This window comes from Oikopleura dioica, chromosome XSR, assembly GCF_907165135.1.
Source record: "Oikopleura dioica chromosome XSR, OKI2018_I68_1.0, whole genome shotgun sequence".
Classification (NCBI taxonomy): Eukaryota; Metazoa; Chordata; class Appendicularia; order Copelata; family Oikopleuridae; genus Oikopleura; species Oikopleura dioica.
The window spans coordinates 12,565,019-12,585,386 of record NC_137294.1 but is presented as its reverse complement, the minus strand read 5'-3'; the positions used below and the strand labels follow the sequence as shown (position 1 = coordinate 12,585,386).

Here is a 20,368-nt window from a genome sequence, read left to right as displayed (position 1 = left end):
AGTCTCAGTATCGCAGTTCTTCAGAATGCAAAAAGAAATACCCGGCTTCTACTACGATCCAGTAAAGAAGCGTTATTTCAAAGGAAGCGCACCCAGAGCAGAGCCGACCATTCAAGACACTGCCCCGCTGCCTAAAGAGCAGCCAATTTCAATTCCGCAATATGTCCGCAGCCAGAGAATCCGCCCAAATCGAAACTATGATCCCATCGCTCGTTTTTCCCAAGTCCAGAGCGAGATGCGATTGCCACCCAGTGTCCAGGATGTTAAAAAGATCTCCTTCTCCCGCTGCGGCAAAACCTGGTAAATAAGGCTTTTTCTAAATGTTGCCGTGCCCATTAACTAGATCTTCTTTAGCATTTCGTTGAGTAAATTCGGTCAAGCTCGGGTCATCCCGCTTCAAAAGTTCAAAACCTCAGACATAGATGAGACGAAGTCGTTTCGTTTCTACGACGCGGTGACGAACGAGCAGCCAGTGTGCGACGCTGATTTTGACTTTGTTCCCGGCCAAGTTGGCGGAATGATGACTGCGATGGCGTTGACCCCTTGTCATAGCGTGCGGCAGAGTTCTTCGTTCATTGGAGTTTGTAGATTCGACGACGACGGGAACGAAAGCGTCGTTTCTTATAATGTAGGCGGCGAAGGTAACTACGATGGGCGATACATAAGAAGAGGAGGTATACAGCAAAGAGAATGGCATTTAGCTACATTCTTTTAGACATTTAAAAGCATTTACTCAACACTTGTGGCTTCCGAAGACGCTCTCTTTCCTCCATTTATCAAAAGTTGTACAGGCCTTCAATTAATCTAATTTCTCTCAATTCAGGAGGTTCTTACGCCGATATAAAATTCATCAGCGAGTCGAAGTTAGTATATACTACCGGCCGAACCACCTTTCTTGCCGAAAACGTCGAACGTCCTTTTTACATGGAAAAGACGAGGCGAGACAATCCGACACTCATCCGGAGACAGACACAGAATTCACGCTACCCCTTCGAAAGCTGCAATTCGACAATCATAGCCGTCACCACTGGTAGGGCCATTTTTATTTCTCAATTGTTTACATTAAAAATAGATCCAGCGATTCGAGAGACGCACAGTGGAGGAAAAATGGTTGCCGAAGCTTTCACCGATGGTTTCATCCGTCTTTGGGACGTGTCGAATGGCAACCAGCCGTTCTTCCAGACGATAGCGATGCCTCCTCAATGCCGGGCTAGTTCGATGCACATTGAAAATTTCAATTTAACGGTTGCGTTCTACGGCCCACAAGCTAAATTGTGTACCTATGACTTGCGTTCCAGCACAGTAGTTCCTATCCTCACAGGTAAGATGATTTTTCTTTGGAGATCATTACTAACCCCATTTCTAGCGCCGATCTTCAACGAGAACAAAAAGCAACTAAAGCATACTGCCAGCGAATGCGGCCGCTACATCGCCTTTCCAAACCAGTGCGGAACGATTCGACTTTACGAGTCGAGGAATCTTCGACCCTTCGCAGACTTCAAAAGCGACCGCTTCGACAGAACAGATGACCAAGACTTCATACCGGGTGCAGCTTTTTGTGGACAAAGACTTTTTTCTACGACAAGAAGCGGATTTGGAAGCTTGGAGCAATTTAATTTAATACTCAATCATCAGCACTCTTTTCTTTTTAGAATGGATGATCCGACTGAAGAGGAAATCGTGTCATTTGAAGAAAGCGGAAAAGAAATCATGATCTTGGACGGGGATTTCGGAACGCCGGCGAAAGGACTTTTCCGCGACGCTGATGGAGATGTATTTTACGTTGCGGTGAAAGATGCTGAAGGAAGATTGCCAACTGGCGACTCGCTCTTTTGCAATCTCGTCGGGATTTTCGGAGTGGATGACTCGCTCCCAAAGGCGATTTCCGCCGAAGGAAAGGATTGACATTTTTAAATAACAGTAAATAATTGTGTACGGTTTCTGATGAAAATCCTCAGATAAGAATGGATGACGCTGAGTCTGGAAGAATACGTCTTCAGCAAAAGTTCTCCGAAATCCCTCACTCATGTGAACTTTGCCTATGACAGCTGGAATGGACTGGAACACATTCATACTGTGTTTGGGAAAGTTCACGGGCGTATTCATCCGAGAAATATTCTTGCTTTAGGTAAATTCAAACAAGTCTATCCCGCATTTTCTAGCCCTATAGTATCAAAATAGTTAAAATTGAAGTAGTTTTTAGACACTGGTTTTAGCGGTTGGCTGGTAAAAATTTCTGATCTGGACGTCACGAGGCCACTTTCAAACTACGGCAAGGAATGGACAATTCATCAAACCGAAGGAAATCATCAAGAAGGAGAAAAAGACGATCTAAAGAGCTGGGCGACGAGCATGATCTTTATGATCACAGGCGAGAGCATTCACTGGCAACGATCAAGCGACACACATCATTCCCGCTGTCAGAAGATGAAAGAAAGCTCGAGGAAAAAAGAAACGAGCTGGCGTCCTGAAATCGTCCAAAAGCTCTCTTCCTACAATCGTAAAACAGCTGATAAACTGCTAAAGCTGCTGGAAAGCGGCATCCCAGTTCAATTTGACTTTCTGGACGAGTTCAAAAGCCATTGAAAAATTAATAAAAAAAGGAAGAGAAATCTTTTCATTTGTCGTTCTTTCAATTTGAAAAACCAAACCAGTGTTGAAAGTAAAATTTATTAGCAGCTGCGTTGTTTATTTCAGGGTGTACTTGAGTGTTAGGTAGAATGAGTAGAGGCGGATTCGGCGACGCCTAGAATGATAATTTTCAAATTGAAGCTCTTCCACTTTAAGGCCCCCTTGAGAGGCGGATTTCCGCGTAGTTTACATACTGACAACCTTATTTTCACCGAGAAATGATGGTTAATGTGCAAACTTTTCTTGAACACGAGAAAATAAGGGTGCAGCTATCTTATTATAAGATAATGTTTCATCAAATTCAACACGGCTTTTAATCCTACCTAATAGCGGTCTTGAGTGTTTCTTTCGACATCTTTCTTTTCACGAAAATGATTTTCTCGCTCTTTGCTTTTGAAAAAAAGAAGAGAGCGAAAAAGAATCGTGGCGCTGAGGATTCCCCGCGGGATTCATTCAAAAGACCTTTCTCTCTTATTTTACACGGCGCCACACTACATTTCTTATGTATTCTATTGATTAATATTTCGCTCAACAAATTGGCTTGCATAAATTTTGCAAAGTAGTTAAAAATGATCCGTTGATTTAATATTTTTAACTTTCAGTTGAAATCAAGGAAGATCTCTATTATGATTAAATTGACGATGGACTTTTTTTAAGAAGGATTGAAAGTTGAGCGATGGAAGTCGTAAACATTCCGGAGAAGGGGCGAGGAATGATCGCCACCGAGGACCACAAGGAAGGAAAAGTGCTGCTTGAAGAAGAGCCAATTTGCTCAGCGCAATTCAGGATTTGGCCTCGTTAAATTTAAACACTCACTTACCGATTCACTATTCATTTGCTTTCATAAGAATTTCAACTCGATTCATGAAGGATTTATTTCAGTATTTTATGTTTTATTCCCTACAGTCCTGATTTTCGTTGCCGAAAGTGTAATATTGATAGGCTTACCGCGGTGTTTTTCGATTTTCAAGGTTCTTTTGAAAAATCTCCCCATACTTTCAGAACATATGCATCAAGACAAGCCTTGAAAAACTGCACTTGCAGAATTTTCGATATGAGTCATCTTACCTCTTTTTTTGGGGAATTTTTAGCGAGAAAAAAAGCACTAGTTTTATTAGAAGCGGCTTTTGAGTGCGTGCTAGATGGATTTTGATAATTTGATGCCTACCATGTGAAAGATAAGCGCAAGATGCATCGATACATATGAAATTTATTATTGCGGAGTGCTTCCTTCATATGATTCTAGAGCTCCAAAGTTGACGCAAGCAGCCAGATACGAAAATCCAATATTATCAACTTCTGATATAAGCATGCTATGATGATGTTTTATAGCTCAAATTGAAGCTTATTAATTACTGAACAAAATGGGGTGGTATTTTTTGACCAGCCGGTTGTGCTTCCGGTTCGTCGCGGTTCTTGCCCGGAAATAGGTTAAAATGTAGGAATATGTATATCAAATGAATTCATTTTCAACAGCGAATCTTTTTTACATATTCAGAAGTTCAACCGCCTGGTTATTCTTGCGGTTCATGGTGGTTCATGGTGGTTCAAGCGCAGAAATGAACAAAATAGCAGCAATATGTATATCAAATTGAAACTTGTAATAAGTTCATTCATAAAATCATTGAATAAGCCCGAACCAACCGGTGACTCTCGCGGTAAATAGCGGTTCCAGACGGTTCAAGCCGGTTGAAGCTAAAAACATGCTCAAAGTGGTTCAATATGGTTATCAAATGAATTCATTTACAATAGCGAGTCTTTCTAACACGTTATGAAATTCAACCGCCTGGTTATTCTTGCGGTTCATGGTGGTTCAAGCGCAGAAATGAACAAAATAGCAGCAATATGTATATCAAATTGAAACTTGTAATAAGTTCATTCATAAAATCATTGAATAAGCCCGAACCAACCGGTTACTCTCGCGGTAAATAGCGGTTCCAGACGGTTCAAGCCGGTTGAAGCTAAAAACATGCTCAAAGTGGTTCAATATGGTTATCAAATGAATTCATTTACAAAAGCGAGTCTTTCTAACACGTTATGAAATTCAACCGCCTGGTTATTCTTGCGGTTCATGGTGGTTCATGGTGGTTCAAGCCAACAAATAAACAAATAGCATCAATATGTATATCAAATTGAATCTTGTATTAAATACATTCGTACAATCATCAGGCCTGTTTATACAATTCAGTCTGAGACGGGGCAAAGCCGATCCGAAGGGGAGGCCAGGCCCGTTTATACAAAACAGCCTGAGACAGGGCCAAGCCGACCCGAAGGGAAGGCCAGGCCCGTTTATACAATTCAGTCTGAGACGGGGCGAAGCCGACCCGAAGGAAGGCCAGGCCCGTTTATGCAATTCAGTCTGAGACGGGGCCAAGCCGACCCGAAGGGGAGGCCAGGCCCGTTTATACAATTCAGTCTGAGACAGGGCCAAGCCGACCCGAAGGGAAGGCCAGGCCCGTTTATACAATTCAGTCTGAGATGGGGCCAAGCCGACCCGAAGGGGAGGCCAGGCCCGTTTATACAAAACAGCCTGAGACAGGGCCAAGCCGACCCGAAGGGAAGGCCAGGCCCGTTAATACAATTCAGTTTGAAACGGGGCAAAGCCGACCCGAAGGGGAGGCCAGGCCCGTTTATACAAAACAGCCTGAGACAGGGCCAAGCCGACCCGAAGGGAAGGCCAGGCCCGTTTATACAATTCAGTCTGAGATGGGGCCAAGCCGACCCGAAGGGAGGCCAGGCCCGTTTATACAAAACAGCCTGAGACAGGGCCAAGCCGACCCGAAGGGAAGGCCAGGCCCGTTTATACAATTCAGTCTGAGACGGGGCGAAGCCGACCCGAAGGGAAGGCCAGGCCCGTTTATGCAATTCAGTCTGAGACGGGGCCAAGCCGACCCGAAGGGGAGGCCAGGCCGTTTATACAATTCAGTCTGAGACAGGGCCAAGCCGACCCGAAGGGAAGGCCAGGCCCGTTTATACAATTCAGTCTGAGATGGGGCCAAGCCGACCCGAAGGGAGGCCAGGCCCGTTTATACAAAACAGCCTGAGACAGGGCCAAGCCGACCCGAAGGGGAGGCCAGGCCCGTTTATACAATTCAGTCTGAGACGTGGCCAAGCCGACACGAAGGGGAGGCCAGGCCCGTTAATACAATTCAGTCTGAGACGGGGCCAAGCCGACCCGAAGGGTAGGCCAGGCCCGTTTATACAATTCAGTCTGAGACGGGGCAAAGCACACCCGAAGGGGAGGCCAGGCCCGTTTATACAATTCAGTCTGAGACAGGGCCAAGCCGACCCGAAGGGAGGCCAGGCCCGTTTATACAATTCAGTCTGAGACAGGGCCAAGCCGACCCGAAGGGAAGGCCAGGCCCGTTTATACAAAACCGCCTGAGACGGGGCCAAGCCGACCCGAAGGGAGGCCAGGCCCGTTTATACAATTCAGTCATCGACGGGGCGAAGCCGACCCGAAGATAGGCCAGGCCCGTTTATACGATTCAGTCTGCGACGGGGCCAAGCAGACCCGAAGGGAAGGCCAGGCCCGTTTATACAATTCAGTTTGAAACGGGGCAAAGCCGACCCGAAGGGGAGGCCAGGCCCGTTATGCAATTTGGTCTACGACGTAGCCAAGTCGGGTCGGCTTCGCATCTACTCAGACTGAATTGCATAAACGGGCCTGGCCTCCCCTTCGGATCGGCTTGGCCCCGTCACAGACTGAATTGCATTAACGGGCCTTGCCTCCCCTTCGGGTCGGCTTCGCCCCGTCACAGACTGAATTGTATAAACGGGCCTGGCCTCCCTTCGGGTCGGCTTGGCCCCGTCTCAGGCTGTTTTGTATAAACGGGCCTGGTCTCCCTTCGGGTCGGCTTGGCCCCGTCTCAGACTGAATTGTATAAACGGGCCTGGGCTCCCCTTCGGGTCGGCTTCGCCCCGTCGCAGACTGAATTGCATAAACGGGCCTGGCCTCCCTTCGGGTCGGCTTCGCCCCGTCGCAGACTGAATTGTATAAACGGGCCTGGCCTTCCCTTCGGGTCGGCTTCGCCCCGTCGCAGACTGAATTGTATAAACGGGCCTGGCCTCCCCTTCGGGTCGGCTTCGCCCCGTCGCAGACTGAATTGTATAAACGGGCCTGGCCTCCCCTTCGGGTCGGCTTGGCCCCGTCTCAGGCTGTTTTGTATAAACGGGCCTGGTCTCCCCTTCGGGTCGGCTTGGCCCCGTCTCAGACTGAATTGTATAAACGGGCCTGGGCTCCCCTTCGGGTCGGCTTCGCCCCGTCGCAGACTGAATTGCATAAACGGGCCTGGCCTCCCCTTCGGGTCGGCTTCGCCCCGTCGCCGACTGAATTGTATAAACGGGCCTGGCCTTCCCTTCGGGTCGGCTTCGCCCCGTCGCAGACTGAATTGTATAAACGGGCCTGGCCTCCCTTCGGGTCGGCTTCGCCCCGTCGCAGACTGAATTGTATAAACGGGCCTGGCCTCCCCTTCGGGTCGGCTTGGCCCCGTCTCAGACTGAATTGTATAAACGGGCCTGGCCTCCCCTTCGGGTCGGCTTGGCCCCGTCTCAGACTGAATTGCATAAACGGGCCTGGCCTTCCTTCGGGTCGGCTTCGCCCCGTCGCAGACTGAATTGTATAAACGGGCCTGGCCTCCCCTTCGGGTCGGCTTTGCCCCGTCTCAGACTGAATTGTATAAACGGGCCTGGCCTCCCCTTCGGGTCGGCTTCGCTCCGTCGCAGACTGAATTGTATAAACGGGCCTGGCCTCCCCTTCGGATCGGCTTGGCCCCGTCCCAGACTGAATTGGATTAATGGGCCTGGCCTCCCCTTCGGGTCGGCTTGGCCCCGTCGCCGACTTAATTGTATAAACGGGCCTGGCCTCTCCTTCGGATCGGCTTGGCCCAGTCTCAGACTGAATTGTATAAACGGGCCTGGCCTCCCCTTCGGGTCGGCTTTGCCCCGTCTCAGACTGAATTGTATAAACAGGCCTGATGATTGTACGAATGTATTTAATACAAGATTCAATTTGATATACATATTGATGCTATTTGTTTATTTGTTGGCTTGAACCACCATGAACCACCATGAACCGCAAGAATAACCAGGCGGTTGAATTTCATAACGTGTTAGAAAGACTCGCTTTTGTAAATGAATTCATTTGATAACCATATTGAACCACTTTGAGCATGTTTTTAGCTTCAACCGGCTTGAACCGTCTGGAACCGCTATTTACCGCGAGAGTAACCGGTTGGTTCGGGCTTATTCAATGATTTTATGAATGAACTTATTACAAGTTTCAATTTGATATACATATTGCTGCTATTTTGTTCATTTCTGCGCTTGAACCACCATGAACCGCAAGAATAACCAGGCGGTTGAATTTCATAACGTGTTAGAAAGACTCGCTATTGTAAATGAATTCATTTGATAACCATATTGAACCACTTTGAGCATGTTTTTAGCTTCAACCGGCTTGAACCGTCTGGAACCGCTATTTACCGCGAGAGTCACCGGTTGGTTCGGGCTTATTCAATGATTTTATGAATGAACTTATTACAAGTTTCAATTTGATATACATATTGCTGCTATTTTGTTCATTTCTGCGCTTGAACCACCATGAACCACCATGAACCGCAAGAATAACCAGGCGGTTGAACTTCTGAATATGTAAAAGATTCGCTGTTGAAAATGAATTCATTTGATATACATATTCCTACATTTTAACCTATTTCCGGGCAAGAACCGCGACGAACCGGAAGCACAACCGGCTGGTCAAAAATACCACCCCATTTTGTTCAGTAATTAATAAGCTTCAATTTGAGCTATAAAACATCATCATAGCATGCTTATATCAGAAGTTGATAATATTGGATTTTCGTATCTGGCTGCTTGCGTCAACTTTGGAGCTCTAGAATCATATGAAGGAAGCACTCCGCAATAATAAATTTCATATGTATCGATGCATCTTGCGCTTATCTTTCACATGGTAGGCATCAAATTATCAAAATCCATCTAGCACGCACTCAAAAGCCGCTTCTAATAAAACTAGTGCTTTTTTCTCGCTAAAAATTCCCCAAAAAAGAGGTAAGATGACTCATATCGAAAATTCTGCAAGTGCAGTTTTTCAAGGCTTGTCTTGATGCATATGTTCTGAAAGTATGGGGAGATTTTTCAAAAGAACCTGCGAAATAGAAAACACCGCGGTAAGCCTAAATATTGATGACTAGCCAATTGGAAAGTTGGGGCCGTAAACTCGGCTACAGTTGCTGTTTCCACTGTATGTATCCGCTTGAAGAGCCGGACCAGTGCATTGCCAGGCTAACGCAAGGACAGATCATCTCTCTTCCTGAGAACAGCTGGACGACGAACGAATACGAAAAGCCCAGTCCGGTCGCATGCCCGAAAACAGGAGTGTTATACTGTTCGGAAACATGTCTCAAGAAAGCAGATTACGATTACATGCGCTTATTGCTTCGTAAGAACCCCTTCATCTTCCTTTACAAAACTTAAGTTCTTTAGCGAACTGGGAGGCAGTAGAAGAAGTAGAGGATTTGTGGAGAGACATGAATTTTCCCCGGAAGAGTCAAGCGTCATGATTGTCATGAAGATCTTAGCCATGCGCTACTTGGATCCTTCCATGGCCGAGAAATTTGAAACATTTGGTAAGTAGTGAGTTATGAAAATATAGATAGCGCTGTTTTAACCCACTTTTCTAGCATTGAAAATGTACCTTTAGACACCATTAGACTAAGGGCCTTAGTCCTCCATGTTGTCAACAAAATATTATTAATTCTAAGACTAACTTTACCTCTAACCTAACCCTATTTTCACTAGAAAAGTTGATTAACAAGAGCACTTGATATTTCGAGTCAATGCTATATAAAATTCATATTTCTATTTATACAGGTTTGTTGAAAGCATACTATTTGAATTTGCCACTGATCTCGAAACTCAAGTTGCTTCGCCGAAAGAAGACCAGATTGTTCACAAGATGTTGGACGGAAAGTTTGAAACGACGATAAGTTTGCTGACGACAGGGCTGGCGAAGATTTTCGAAGGACTGACGGAAGAAGAAGTGAGATGGGCATTTCTCCTCTGCGGGCGGAACCAGCAGGGGCTTGGCACCTCTGCCATTATCAGATGGGTGAGTTCAGAAGGAAGAGTCGGATTCAGGGGTAGAGGTCAACAACTGTTTTTCTCTTGAAATTAAGTGGCACTCTCAGCGCTCGGCTACCTATCAAGAAGCCTGAGTCAGGGTCCTGAGGAGTCAAAAAAGATCGATTGAGGTGCTAATTTTGGCGTCGCGGCTTCCTTTTGAAAAAAGCTGCAGATTGAAGCTCTTTGAGGACCCTGACTCAGGCTTCTACACAGGTTGCTGAACCTGGGCCACCCAAATTTTATTAATGACTTGTCTAAAGTTTCTTGGAGTTACCTCTCGATCATATGATGCGTCTAAAGACTGTGTCACATGCAAATGGGTGTGTATTTACACTTCTCTTCAGATACAAGCACATGACGATGACGCCTTCGTGGATGAACTGTACGACGTGTGCGAGGAAAGCTGCGGCATCGAATTCATGGACAACGAGGGTGTGGGACTGTACTCGAAGCAAGCAATGCTGAACCACGATTGCGAGCCAAACGCTGAAATCAAATTCCTGCACGACAATCACAAACTCTCTGTTGTCGCAACGAGGGACATTGAAAAGGGCGAAGAAGTTTGTATTAGGTTGGTTCGTTTTCGCAAATTCAAAATGCCAAGTTGGAATAAAAAAAATAAGCGACAGCGATTTTGGGTCGTTCTTGAAATCCTTGTTTTGCATCAAAATATGTCAAAATAGTCTAAATACAGAAGTGGCTCAGAAAAGCATGGACCCCGCTTTTGGTTCGACCCATGAAACCTTTTTTCATCTGAAATTCTATCTTAAAATTATTTTTATTGACCTCATTCTATTTCTCTATTTATCCGTCAGTTCTGTTGCCTCAATCCTGATTTCCAGCAATGCTGTTTTCCGGGAATGTCGATTTCCGGCAGCGTGGGAAATCAGCACATTGCGGAAATTAACAGTCACGGAAATGTCTATTTAGTTGTTGAATCCAAAGTTTTATATACAATTTGATTCAATGCTCTTTGATGAAACTATATTTGAAATTTATTTCTGAAACAAAAGAAAGGGATGAAAAAGTATCAATCTCTGATGGCTAGTCCGCGTCAGAGCGATATATAACCGAGAAGAATAAAGGCGAGATATTACTCTGTCAGGCATAATTTTCACCTTGTCGAAATGGTTCGTTTACTTTCTACCTCGTGGGTCGGTCGTATTCAATATTTTCTCATATAAGGGAAATAGCAGCGCGGCGCCGCGCAACTTGGAACTACACTTTTTTATTGAAGAAAATTATATAGAAAGGTACTTTTCTATATAAAGAACCTTTTCTGGAAAGCTCGGTACTTTCTTCTGAGTTGCGTTATTCTGATTTTTCGATTTGGCAAAGCTCTGTTGTTGTGCTAATCTTGGAGAAGTGGGGCGTTGGGTCTCCTCTTTCTGATTCCGCAGCTGAAAAAATCAGAGAGCACAAATTCAGCTTCAAGAGAATTTTTCGGACATTTGACGAGACGGGCGCAACCATCTATATATCGATCAAGACGTCTGGTGTTTACTGCTCCGAGCGTTTTTTCGTAAAAACGGTTGAATTCACCTCTTACTCTCCGCTCTTTCAAAGTCTTTCTCCGGTGAGTTTCATTTCTTTTTAAAATCGGCCTACTTGCCATAAGTTGTAGATGACGTCAAACTCCATTCTCGTCCATATTTACACAGTATTTTATCCAAGAGTTAACAAATTATGTAAGACCCTTATTTTTACTCTTGCTTTTATCATCGAAACTAGATAAAAGGATTTAGCCTTTACTTTGATAAGATGAATTAAGGTTTCTTTCCTTTAGGCGACTTTTCTTTTGGATTTAAAATAGTGACACCCTTATTTCATCTCGTCAAAATAAGGTTCAAATCCTCTTATCAATTTTCGATGGTAAAAATGTTAGTAGAAAATAAGGGTGTCACGATCCTAACTAAGAGTAAAGTCTACCTACTGAATGACATTTGCAACCCCTAAAGTTGCTAGTACAACCGGTTGCTTTCGCTCTTAGTTGTTCATTCTTGTCAAAGAGAATGCATAATTGAAGCTGCTCCCTCCCGGGGAAAGGGATGACAGAGTTCGAAATCTATGGGAGTAAAATTGGGAGCTCCCAAAGGGAGCTCCCTTTTTTGGGAGCACGGAGGGAGCAGGAGCACAGGTTTTCAGGGCTGGGAGTAAATTGGGAGCTCCCAATTTGCTCCCAATTTCAAAAATTTTTTGAAAATCAACAATTTTTAGTCTAGAATCTAATCTGGGCACCGAAAATAAGAAACGCTAACTTTATAGTATTTTTCTTAGAAGAGACGTTTTTTTGACTAGATATATTTATAAACGTCTCTTTTAAAATTTCATATAAATATATAGCCAAAATAACATCTAGTTTGATTTTAATAATTTCAACAAAATGTATTTTTCTCAGATTATAAGCATTATTATTAATATGTATACCGTGTTTGCTAAGATTTTTATTAGAAGAGACTTTTTTTGATTCGATTTATTTTGAAGTGTCTCTTCTGAAATTTGATATAAATAAATAGCCTAAAATTGACCTAGATTTTGTTATATAATTTTAATAAGAAAACTAGGGTCGGCACCGACCACCGACCAAAACCCGACCTGGTCGGGTTTGGTCGGGTTGATTTGGGTATCGACCAACTCAACCTGTGATTTTTGTTCTTTGTTTGGTCGGTGGTCGGGTATGGTCGGTCGATGGTCGGTTTTTGGTCGGTCTTGGTCGGATATTGAACGGTTGACGGTCGGGTTGGTCGGTTTCGGTCGGAAACCTATTCATTTCCTTCACCCATCGAGTATAATTTAAGTGAAAACTAACAGCGGATCATTATTTCTTTCGGATAAAAACCGACCCGACCCGACCAAAAACCGACCACCGACCGACCAAAAACCGACCAAAAAGTAAGGCGACCCGACCAACCAAAACGACCACGGATTTCGCCAAATTTTTGGGAGACCGACCAACCCGACCTGGGAAAATGGTGGTCGGTGCCGACCCTAGTAAGAAAACATTGAAGTCATTCACGAAATTCGCCTATTTGCCATTATGCCTATTTATACTTTCTTTATCATCGCTTTATAATAACCATACAACGATGGTGTTGCTACTTAGAGTTTACTTAATAAAATGAAAAATTTTCGAAAATTTTTGAAATTTGAAAAAAGGGAGCAAAATTGGGAGCTCCCAAAGGGAGCTCCCTTTTTTGGGAGCAGGGAGGGAGCAGGAGCACGGGTTTTTACGAGGGAGCTCCCTTTTTCAGGGTGAGGGAGCAGGGAGGGAGCGGGAGCACGGATTTTCTACCAAATTTCGAACTCTGAGGGATGATGTCTTTCTAAATGCTCGTCGATTCGGATGTCCGAGCTGCATTTTAGAAGGACTCTCTTTGCTCTATCTGGAAGTGGCGCTGCATCAATGTAGAAATTCATTATTTATTTTGCATATTCTTTTTTTTTCGCTACTATTTACTCTCGCATTTGAGAGAATTCGGAGTTAGAGAAGAGTTAGCTGCTCTAGAATGGGGAATGTTTTGATTTGGGATTGATTTTCTTCTAGAGATCGGACCCCTGGCCCCTCAGTTAATTCGAGCAGTGCGCTACTGGAAGACGTGTTTGCCCGGGGCAGACAGACTCAGTTCAAGGTTCGCTAGAAGAGCAGCCAGACGCAGCGAGGAGCAATTCGAGAGAGAAGGAGCCGACCAGCCAATTCCCGCCCCGACCGGTCGTGTGATTGTCCCCGTCTGTCCGAACTGAGCTATCTGCGCCGCGTCTGACCAAAGCAAAAGCGCTGCAATCAACGAAGAGAATGGGCAGAAGCAGCCACGCCAGGTGCAGGGACATTCAACCCGAGGGACTCCTGCAGCGATGCGCAGAGAGATTCTACCGGGACGCGGCCAGACTCAGCTGGTTCATGGATTGGGCGCTCACAATCAGGCAAGTAAACTAAAAGATGAGCTCTAGAACTATGGATAGAAAAAGTGAATCTTGAAAGAGCGATGAAAGTAATGTGCCTTTCAGCCTCTCATTGTCGGTGGTAAACGTCTACATTCAATCCCGCAGCAACGACTACCACGCGAAAGAAAACGGGCTCAAGCTCGTCAACTCGGTCGTCTGCTTCATCGCCTTTTACGGTCTGATCTCACTCAATCCAGCAGGAAACGGTAGCCCTACATTCTTTCCACCCTCGTCTGACCCTGAAACGAGAAATTGCAAGTTAGGATAAAAAGAAACGAGCCTGGTGGCTTTGAAACTGCCTCAGGGCAGTTACAGAAGTCAAACTACTGTTAACACACTAATATCGAAATTGACGAACCTTTGGCTTTTCTTTACAGGCTGCCAAGACTAGGGCCTATGCTAGAATATTTCCATAGGGTTGAAGCTAAGTTAATTTGTGGCTATCTGTTAACAGAAATCTACAAGAGCTTGCGCTACAAGCCGGACAAGCCGGAAAAGCGGAAGAAGAAGCGCATCCGCGTGCTCAACTACGAACCCTTTCCAAAATACACAGAGTCTTCTGGCAAGTCCTCCGCCAAGTCGGAGGGTAACTGACACCTACTTAATAATTTTTCCTCTCCTACCTTCTTCAGAACAATTCAAAATTCAAAGTCAAACCGTGTCAAAATCAAAAAGTAGCCGCGTTTCTTTCAAAAAACCAGAATTTTTCAAAAAAGGTGAAAAAATCAACTAAAAAAGTATCTCAAAGTTACCAAGACTAAAAATAGGTGTCAGATAAAAAAATAGGATAAAAAGAAATTTAAAAAGTTATGTTAATTTTACTCAAAAGCTGCTTCGTTTTCAAGGTGAAACATTCAAAACAAACAACGTTCTATCAAACAATATTTTATTCAAATTTATATATAAACAAATAAATAAAAATCTTATGAGAAAAGTATATAAAAAGAAAGATCAAATAAAAATGATCAATATTCTGTTTGAAATCTGCAAAACTGCTTCTAACTTTATTAGGTGACCTGTTCAAACAAAAAAACAACCAACCAGCCGTTTTTTCTGAGCTCATTGTTATTAGCTTTTTTAAAGAAAATAAATTTTTCTCATGCGCATACTTTTCCTTTTATGATTTTTTGCAAAACGAGGATTTCAAAATGAACGTCTCTAATTCGCTTTTGGGCATGGATACATTTATAGTAGTTTTCGTGAAGCTTTGTTTTTACATAGATTTTTCTCTTAGAGTTAACATTGTGACACCCTTATCTTTCTTAGCAAAGGAGTCTTTGAACCTTTATCTTGCTCGTATTTAGAATTTAAGGGGGTAGCCATGATTTCAGACTTCAAAATCTTTGCGGATCTGGTAAAGATAAGGGTGTCACTCTGTTAACTCTAGTAACGTTTGGTTTTCACGATGACTACTTTGCCTAAGCCCTTAGTGCCTATTCGTAATAATTCTTGTTTATGTAGCTATTTGGACGGACACACGCTAAACAGATCGAAAAAGACAAGGCAAGAGCAGTTATCGGTGAATTATTTGTTTCACTGCGGCTGCGAAATGTGCAAGGGCCAGAATTCAGACGATGAAACGTAAGTACTTCTATTTTGAGACTCGATTCTTATAGCTTATGTTTGTCGAGATAATCTTACATCAGAAAGAAAGCATTGTTTATGGGGTGTGGTCTGGGTATTTATTTGATCGGGCAATAAAAGTACACCAACTCAAAAAATTTCCCTAATTTTTCACACTCTTTTTTTGCAGGTCTGAAGAAGAAGAAGGTTCGGAAGAAGAGACTGTTTATGAAGAAGAGTCGTTTTCGTAGATTCTCCTCGTTGTCTTCAAAGTTCAAAAATACTCAACTCACTCGTGCAAGTCATTAATTTTCAATTCATGAATTAATGATTTCAATTTTCAATTGAGCAAAAAGCGTCACTGAATAAACAGAAGGAAATGTTACAAGTAATTGAATTGCTGGTGAAGAAAAGCTAGAATTTTATTGGAATTTAGTCACGCAGGCAGTGCCTGACGAAATGACTGAATGAATCTGACGTAATCATCTTTCAATTTCTTTTTCCTTTTCATTCAAGGGCGATTTTTTAAGACTGCAGAAAGAGATCGGCAGAAGAACAAAATCAAAGAAGAGATCATTCCACGCTCCGAAAAATGTCCGACCACAATATTATCTTGCTAACAGACTCCTACAAGGTCTCCCACCATCTTCAGGAATGTGCTCTATTTCTTACTCTTAGGGTTTCCGGGTTATTGTTCTCATAGTCTCAACATAGTGACACCTATATTTTTTGGCTTTTCGAGAAAAAAAGATCAACGAAAATAAGGATGTCACAATGTTAGATCTAGTCGACAATGATAATTTTTTCTTTAGACTTAACAAAGTGACACCCTTATTTTTGCTCAAAATAAATTCCGACAGTACATTGCACATATTAGTCTAAATGTTACTTTGAAAAGCAAAAAAATAAGGGTGTCATTGTGTTTACTCTCGGACAAGATCTCAACTATCACGATGTGGACCTCCTTAATTCAGTACTGGTACAAGTAGAAGAGCACAGTAAACAGTACCCTCCAAAAACGTCGTACTGCTATTCGTACTTTGAATCGCGCGGTGGCAAGTTCAAGAACGTCATTTTCTTCGGCCTCCAATACATCTTGAAAAAGTACCTGACTGGCGTCCAGGTCACTGAGGAAAAGATTCAGGAAGTGATGAAGGTTCCGATATATCACGGTCATCCACGGTTTCCCCCTTTACAGAACTAAGATCAGGCGCTCGCCTGGGAACCCTTAATAACCCCCCAAGACTCAAGACATGTATTGTGTGAGCTTTGGTTTCAATTTCCGTCAAATTCTCGTGCTCATCCTCAAATCAGCAAAAGAAGTTCTCTCCGCACACTTGGGCTCTGTTCCGTTTAACGAGGCTGGCTGGAGATACATTTTAGAAAAACATGAAGGTAGACTTCCGATTACTATCAAAGGGACTTGGTTACTTTTTTGAGGTCATTTCAGAGGTCACACGACCTTTCTAAGGTCATGTAGTTTATCAAGTATCATTTGGGGTCACTGAAATAACCCACCTTAGCGAAAGGTCACGTGACCTCGAAACTCTTAAAAAAAATTAACCCCAAAAAAGCTGTACCAGAAGGAACAACCGTTCCAGTGAAGAATGTACTCTTCACGGTTGAAAATACGGATCCAGAATGCTACTGGCTGGTCGGTTACTTAGAAACGATCCTGCTCCAGTGCTGGTATCCATCGACCGTGGCCAGCTACAGCCACGAAATGAAGAAAGTAATTCACCAGGCGCTCAAGGCGACTTCAGGAAACTTCAGCGATCTGGATTTCCAGCTTCACGACTTTGGCTTCCGCGGCACTGTAAGAATAAGAACAAAAAAGAGGCCTTTTAATGAGTTTTTCTAGAGTTCAATCGAAAGCGCTGGACTGGGCGCCTGCGCTCATCTGGTCAATTTCAAAGGGACGGACACGATAGCTGGCTTGACGACTGCGCGAAAGTACTACCACAGTAAGTGTGCCGGCTTTTCCGTCCCTGCTTCTGAACACTCGACGACGACAGTTTGGGGACCGAACAACGAAAGACAGGCGTTTCAGAACATGCTCACTGTCTTTCAGGACGGAATAGTTTCCGTCGTTTCTGATAGGTAACAAACGAGAGAAACCGTCAACAGTGACCAGTTTATTAGTTATGACATCTACCACGCCTGCCGGACGATCTGGGGTGAGCAACTCAAAGAAGACATCATCAAGCGCGGCGAAAACGGCGGCAGACTAGTGGTCCGTCCCGACTCGGGCGACCCGGCCACAGTTGTTCTCCAACTACTTGAAATCTTTGAAGAAAAGTTCGGAACGAAGAAAAACGCGATGGGATTCAAAGTGCTTCCCAATTTCATCCGAATCTTACAGGTAGACACGCTCAGTCGAAAAATACGAAAATAGTTTGCTAGGGAGACGGAATTAATCTGGAATCAGTTGCGCACATCTTCGAGCACTTGAAAGAAAACGGATGGTCAGCTGAAAACATCGTCCTTGGCTGCGGCGGCTCGCTTCTTCAGAAACACAATCGAGACACGCAAAAGTTCGCCTTCAAATGCAGCTTTGCCGTCGTCGATGGAAAGGGCATCGAAGGTAAATCAACTACTATAGCTTGAGACAGAAAAAGCAACAGCCATTTAGTCTACAAAGACCCAATCACGGACAAAGTGAAGAAGTCGAAAAGAGGGAAGATGGCGCTGGTAAAGAATGGAGACGAGAAACTCGACTTCGAAACGATCCAACATGCGCAACACATGAATGGGGACATTGAAGCCAAAGACGTTCTTCAGCCCGTTTTCCAAGATGGAAAGCTTCTGGTTGATTACACTCTAGGAACGGATTTACGACGCAATTTCTTCAAAGAGGGGCTCGAAGCCTTTGTAAAAACCTTAGTCAGGGTCCTGAGAATGCTCTGAACCCTGACTCAGGTTTTCACTTGTGTTGCCCAATACTAGATAATCTCAAATTACAGCAAAGTAAATCCTTTGAACAGACAGCATCAGAGAAAGAGTGCGATGCACTTTCGACTACTGAAAATAATGGAAAAAATGAAGATCTTCGTTTTTATTCAAAAAGTCCTACCTAAATTTCTGCCAGCAATGATCAAAAATGAAAGAAAAAATGCAAAACCTGTATATTTCATGATTTACCTTCTCTAGCTACCCTATCTATCCTTGCATTGCCACGCACAGTTGATTCAAAGTCGCGTGTCAAATAAATAAAAAAACCTAAATAATTTCAATCGTTGTCTTTCAGTTTTTAATTTGTTTATTTATTCTTGTGAATTTAATCAAGTCGTCGGATATGTGAAGTGAATACGCTATCCTCGAATCGTCATTGAATATTTACTCTGCCTTGGCGAAGGGAGATTTCAACCTTCTTTCTTCGACTCAACTTCTTTCCTCCAAGTTTCAAGATTCATTGAAAACACCTCTCAAAACTTTAAGTAACCAAGTTCTCAAAAAAGAAAGTCTCAAAAACGCAAAAACAAAACTTAATTAATTGTGAATTCGAAGTTCTTTAATCAAAATTCCTCATAAAAATGATCTCATATTTCAGGTTCATGATGCAGGGCGCGTTATCCCGTGAAGTTGCCGCTCCTCGCGCCCTCCTCGCTCGAGAGGATGACGCGCAGAATAATAACGATGATGCTCAAATTGTAAGAATCGCCACTGCTTTGATTTGAATCAAAACTTTCTTTTTAGATGAGCTTGAATGCTCAACTGGTTGAGGCGGAATCGGACGCCGACAAGTTGCGAAGCCAACTGTGGGCTGAAAGGTTAAAACACAACCATGAGATACAGTCACTCAAGTAAGAATTTTTTCCTCTTTTCTCCGATTTATATTTCACTTTAGGGAGACATTCGAGACTGAGATGCGAATCAAAGATGCCCAGATCGAGGAGGCTCATCAGAAAACCATGAGCCTTCAGTATGCTCTTCTTGACGTCAGCAAGATCGAGCAAGAAGTAAGTACTTCGTCTGATTTCAAATTAATAACATTAATTTTTAGGTCGAGCGAGCCAAGGACATAAACGACGCTCTGGAGGAGGAATTGTTGATCTACACTCAGCATATAAAAGACGTTGAGGCCAGGTAAGCAGCTAGCCTCGTTTTCTTCCCTTCAAAAGTGTTTTCAGAGTCAATCGCACCCCCTCGCCGATCCCACAAAGCCGAGTAGATGAAGATGATGATGATGATGAGAGAAGCGAGGACAACATGGTAAAAATATTTCAGTGAGATTTCACAATAATTTTTTCTTTTAGGAAGTCCATCAAGACGATCGAAAAAAATGCTCCATCATGTAATCATTATTCTGTCACAGTTCACTATATTTCACAAATTACCTATCTAGCTTCACTGTCTATCCTTGCATTGCCACGCTCTCACACTTCTTCACAATGATAATTCCATATTTCCCGACTATTTATCAACTTTTGCGGCGCTAGAATGCCTTTGAAAATAAAGATCAAGGAGTGGAAGACAACGGCCAAGTGGAAGTGGGATGTGGGCGAGCATGGCGACCAAAAGTGCGCAGTTTGTCGAGCATGGGTCAATTTTGCATCTCGTTGTTGGTTTTTATGCTTTTCTTTCACCTGAAACCCTTATCAAACATCTAACCCATAAAAGAGTCGATTTCGAAGCGACGTGCAACACTGGAATCTGCAAATTCCCAGGCGACGATTGTCCAGTAATCCGGGGCGGGTGCAAGCATCCCTTCCACCTGCACTGCATCAACAAGTGGCTCACCTCACAGGAAGAAAATCGTCAAGAGAAAGTGTGCCCTCTTTGCCGCCAAGTCTGGAGCTACAAAAACGAGGTAACTGCAACAATCAAATTCATGATTTTAAATTCAAAAAATCAAGGAAGAGGACAAAACCGAAACAATGACGGGAGAGGCGGAAACTGCGGAAAACGGAACACCTCAATTCGTCCTTCCAACGCCCATTTTCAACGACGACGATTGAAAAGAATGATTTTTTCTTTGATCTTTATTCGCCATTTTTTAATGATCCACACATCTGTTTCTAGAGTCTTACAGTACAGCATACTGCCTTCACGAATTTTAAATTTTCTGGAAATGTAAGATAGATGTTTT

General features: G+C 43.6%; 6 protein-coding genes across 8 annotated transcripts; all 6 read left to right on the top strand.

Annotated features, from left to right (window-relative positions):
• The first annotated feature begins 19 nt into the window (after positions 1–19).
• On the top strand, positions 20–1,924 carry LOC145710579 (uncharacterized). Of its 2 annotated transcripts, none has more exons than XM_081788350.1 (5): positions 20–300; positions 355–641; positions 824–1,030; positions 1,073–1,321; positions 1,367–1,924. In XM_081788350.1, exons 1-5 carry the CDS (start codon positions 26–28, stop codon positions 1,903–1,905), a joined length of 1,557 nt encoding a protein of 518 aa, XP_081644476.1. In that variant the 5' UTR covers positions 20–25; the 3' UTR covers positions 1,906–1,924. The 2 variants fall into 2 exon arrangements, with proteins under 2 accessions (XP_081644476.1, XP_081644475.1); XM_081788349.1 differs by having other exon boundaries at positions 355–674.
• A 38-nt stretch (positions 1,925–1,962) lies between these two features.
• On the top strand, positions 1,963–2,603 carry LOC145710582 (uncharacterized). The gene is made up of 2 exons (XM_081788352.1): positions 1,963–2,128; positions 2,204–2,603. Exons 1-2 carry the CDS (start codon positions 1,969–1,971, stop codon positions 2,584–2,586), a joined length of 543 nt encoding a protein of 180 aa, XP_081644478.1. The 5' UTR covers positions 1,963–1,968; the 3' UTR covers positions 2,587–2,603.
• Positions 2,604–8,859: 6,256 nt separating this feature from the next.
• Positions 8,860–15,678, top strand: LOC145710581 (protein-lysine N-trimethyltransferase SMYD5-like). 2 transcript variants are annotated; one of them, XR_014135055.1, is made up of 6 exons: positions 8,860–9,091; positions 9,136–9,278; positions 9,573–9,760; positions 10,119–10,345; positions 13,319–13,695; positions 13,780–14,824. XR_014135055.1 is itself a non-coding variant. In XM_081788351.1 (6 exons), exons 1-6 carry the CDS (start codon positions 9,012–9,014, stop codon positions 15,528–15,530), a joined length of 819 nt encoding a protein of 272 aa, XP_081644477.1. In that variant the 5' UTR covers positions 8,860–9,011; the 3' UTR covers positions 15,531–15,678. The 2 variants fall into 2 exon arrangements, 1 of the variants encoding a protein (XP_081644477.1); XM_081788351.1 differs by lacking the exons at positions 13,319–13,695; positions 13,780–14,824 and adding exons at positions 15,178–15,297; positions 15,470–15,678.
• A 193-nt stretch (positions 15,679–15,871) lies between these two features.
• On the top strand, positions 15,872–18,186 carry LOC145709417 (nicotinamide phosphoribosyltransferase-like). The gene is made up of 8 exons (XM_081787098.1): positions 15,872–15,913; positions 16,190–16,435; positions 16,524–16,674; positions 16,854–17,095; positions 17,141–17,379; positions 17,422–17,641; positions 17,683–17,863; positions 17,912–18,186. The coding sequence occupies exons 1-8, from the start codon at positions 15,872–15,874 to the stop codon at positions 18,184–18,186; spliced, it is 1,596 nt and encodes a 531-aa protein (XP_081643224.1).
• Positions 18,187–18,832: 646 nt separating this feature from the next.
• On the top strand, positions 18,833–19,684 carry LOC145709970 (uncharacterized). Its single transcript, XM_081787659.1, has 6 exons — positions 18,833–18,929; positions 18,976–19,082; positions 19,127–19,238; positions 19,283–19,365; positions 19,410–19,491; positions 19,536–19,684. The coding sequence occupies exons 1-6, from the start codon at positions 18,834–18,836 to the stop codon at positions 19,575–19,577; spliced, it is 522 nt and encodes a 173-aa protein (XP_081643785.1). The 5' UTR covers position 18,833; the 3' UTR covers positions 19,578–19,684.
• Positions 19,685–19,697: 13 nt separating this feature from the next.
• Positions 19,698–20,340, top strand: LOC145709973 (uncharacterized). The gene is made up of 3 exons (XM_081787662.1): positions 19,698–19,816; positions 19,902–20,089; positions 20,136–20,340. The coding sequence occupies exons 1-3, from the start codon at positions 19,720–19,722 to the stop codon at positions 20,235–20,237; spliced, it is 387 nt and encodes a 128-aa protein (XP_081643788.1). The 5' UTR covers positions 19,698–19,719; the 3' UTR covers positions 20,238–20,340.
• The last annotated feature ends 28 nt before the right edge of the window (positions 20,341–20,368 follow it).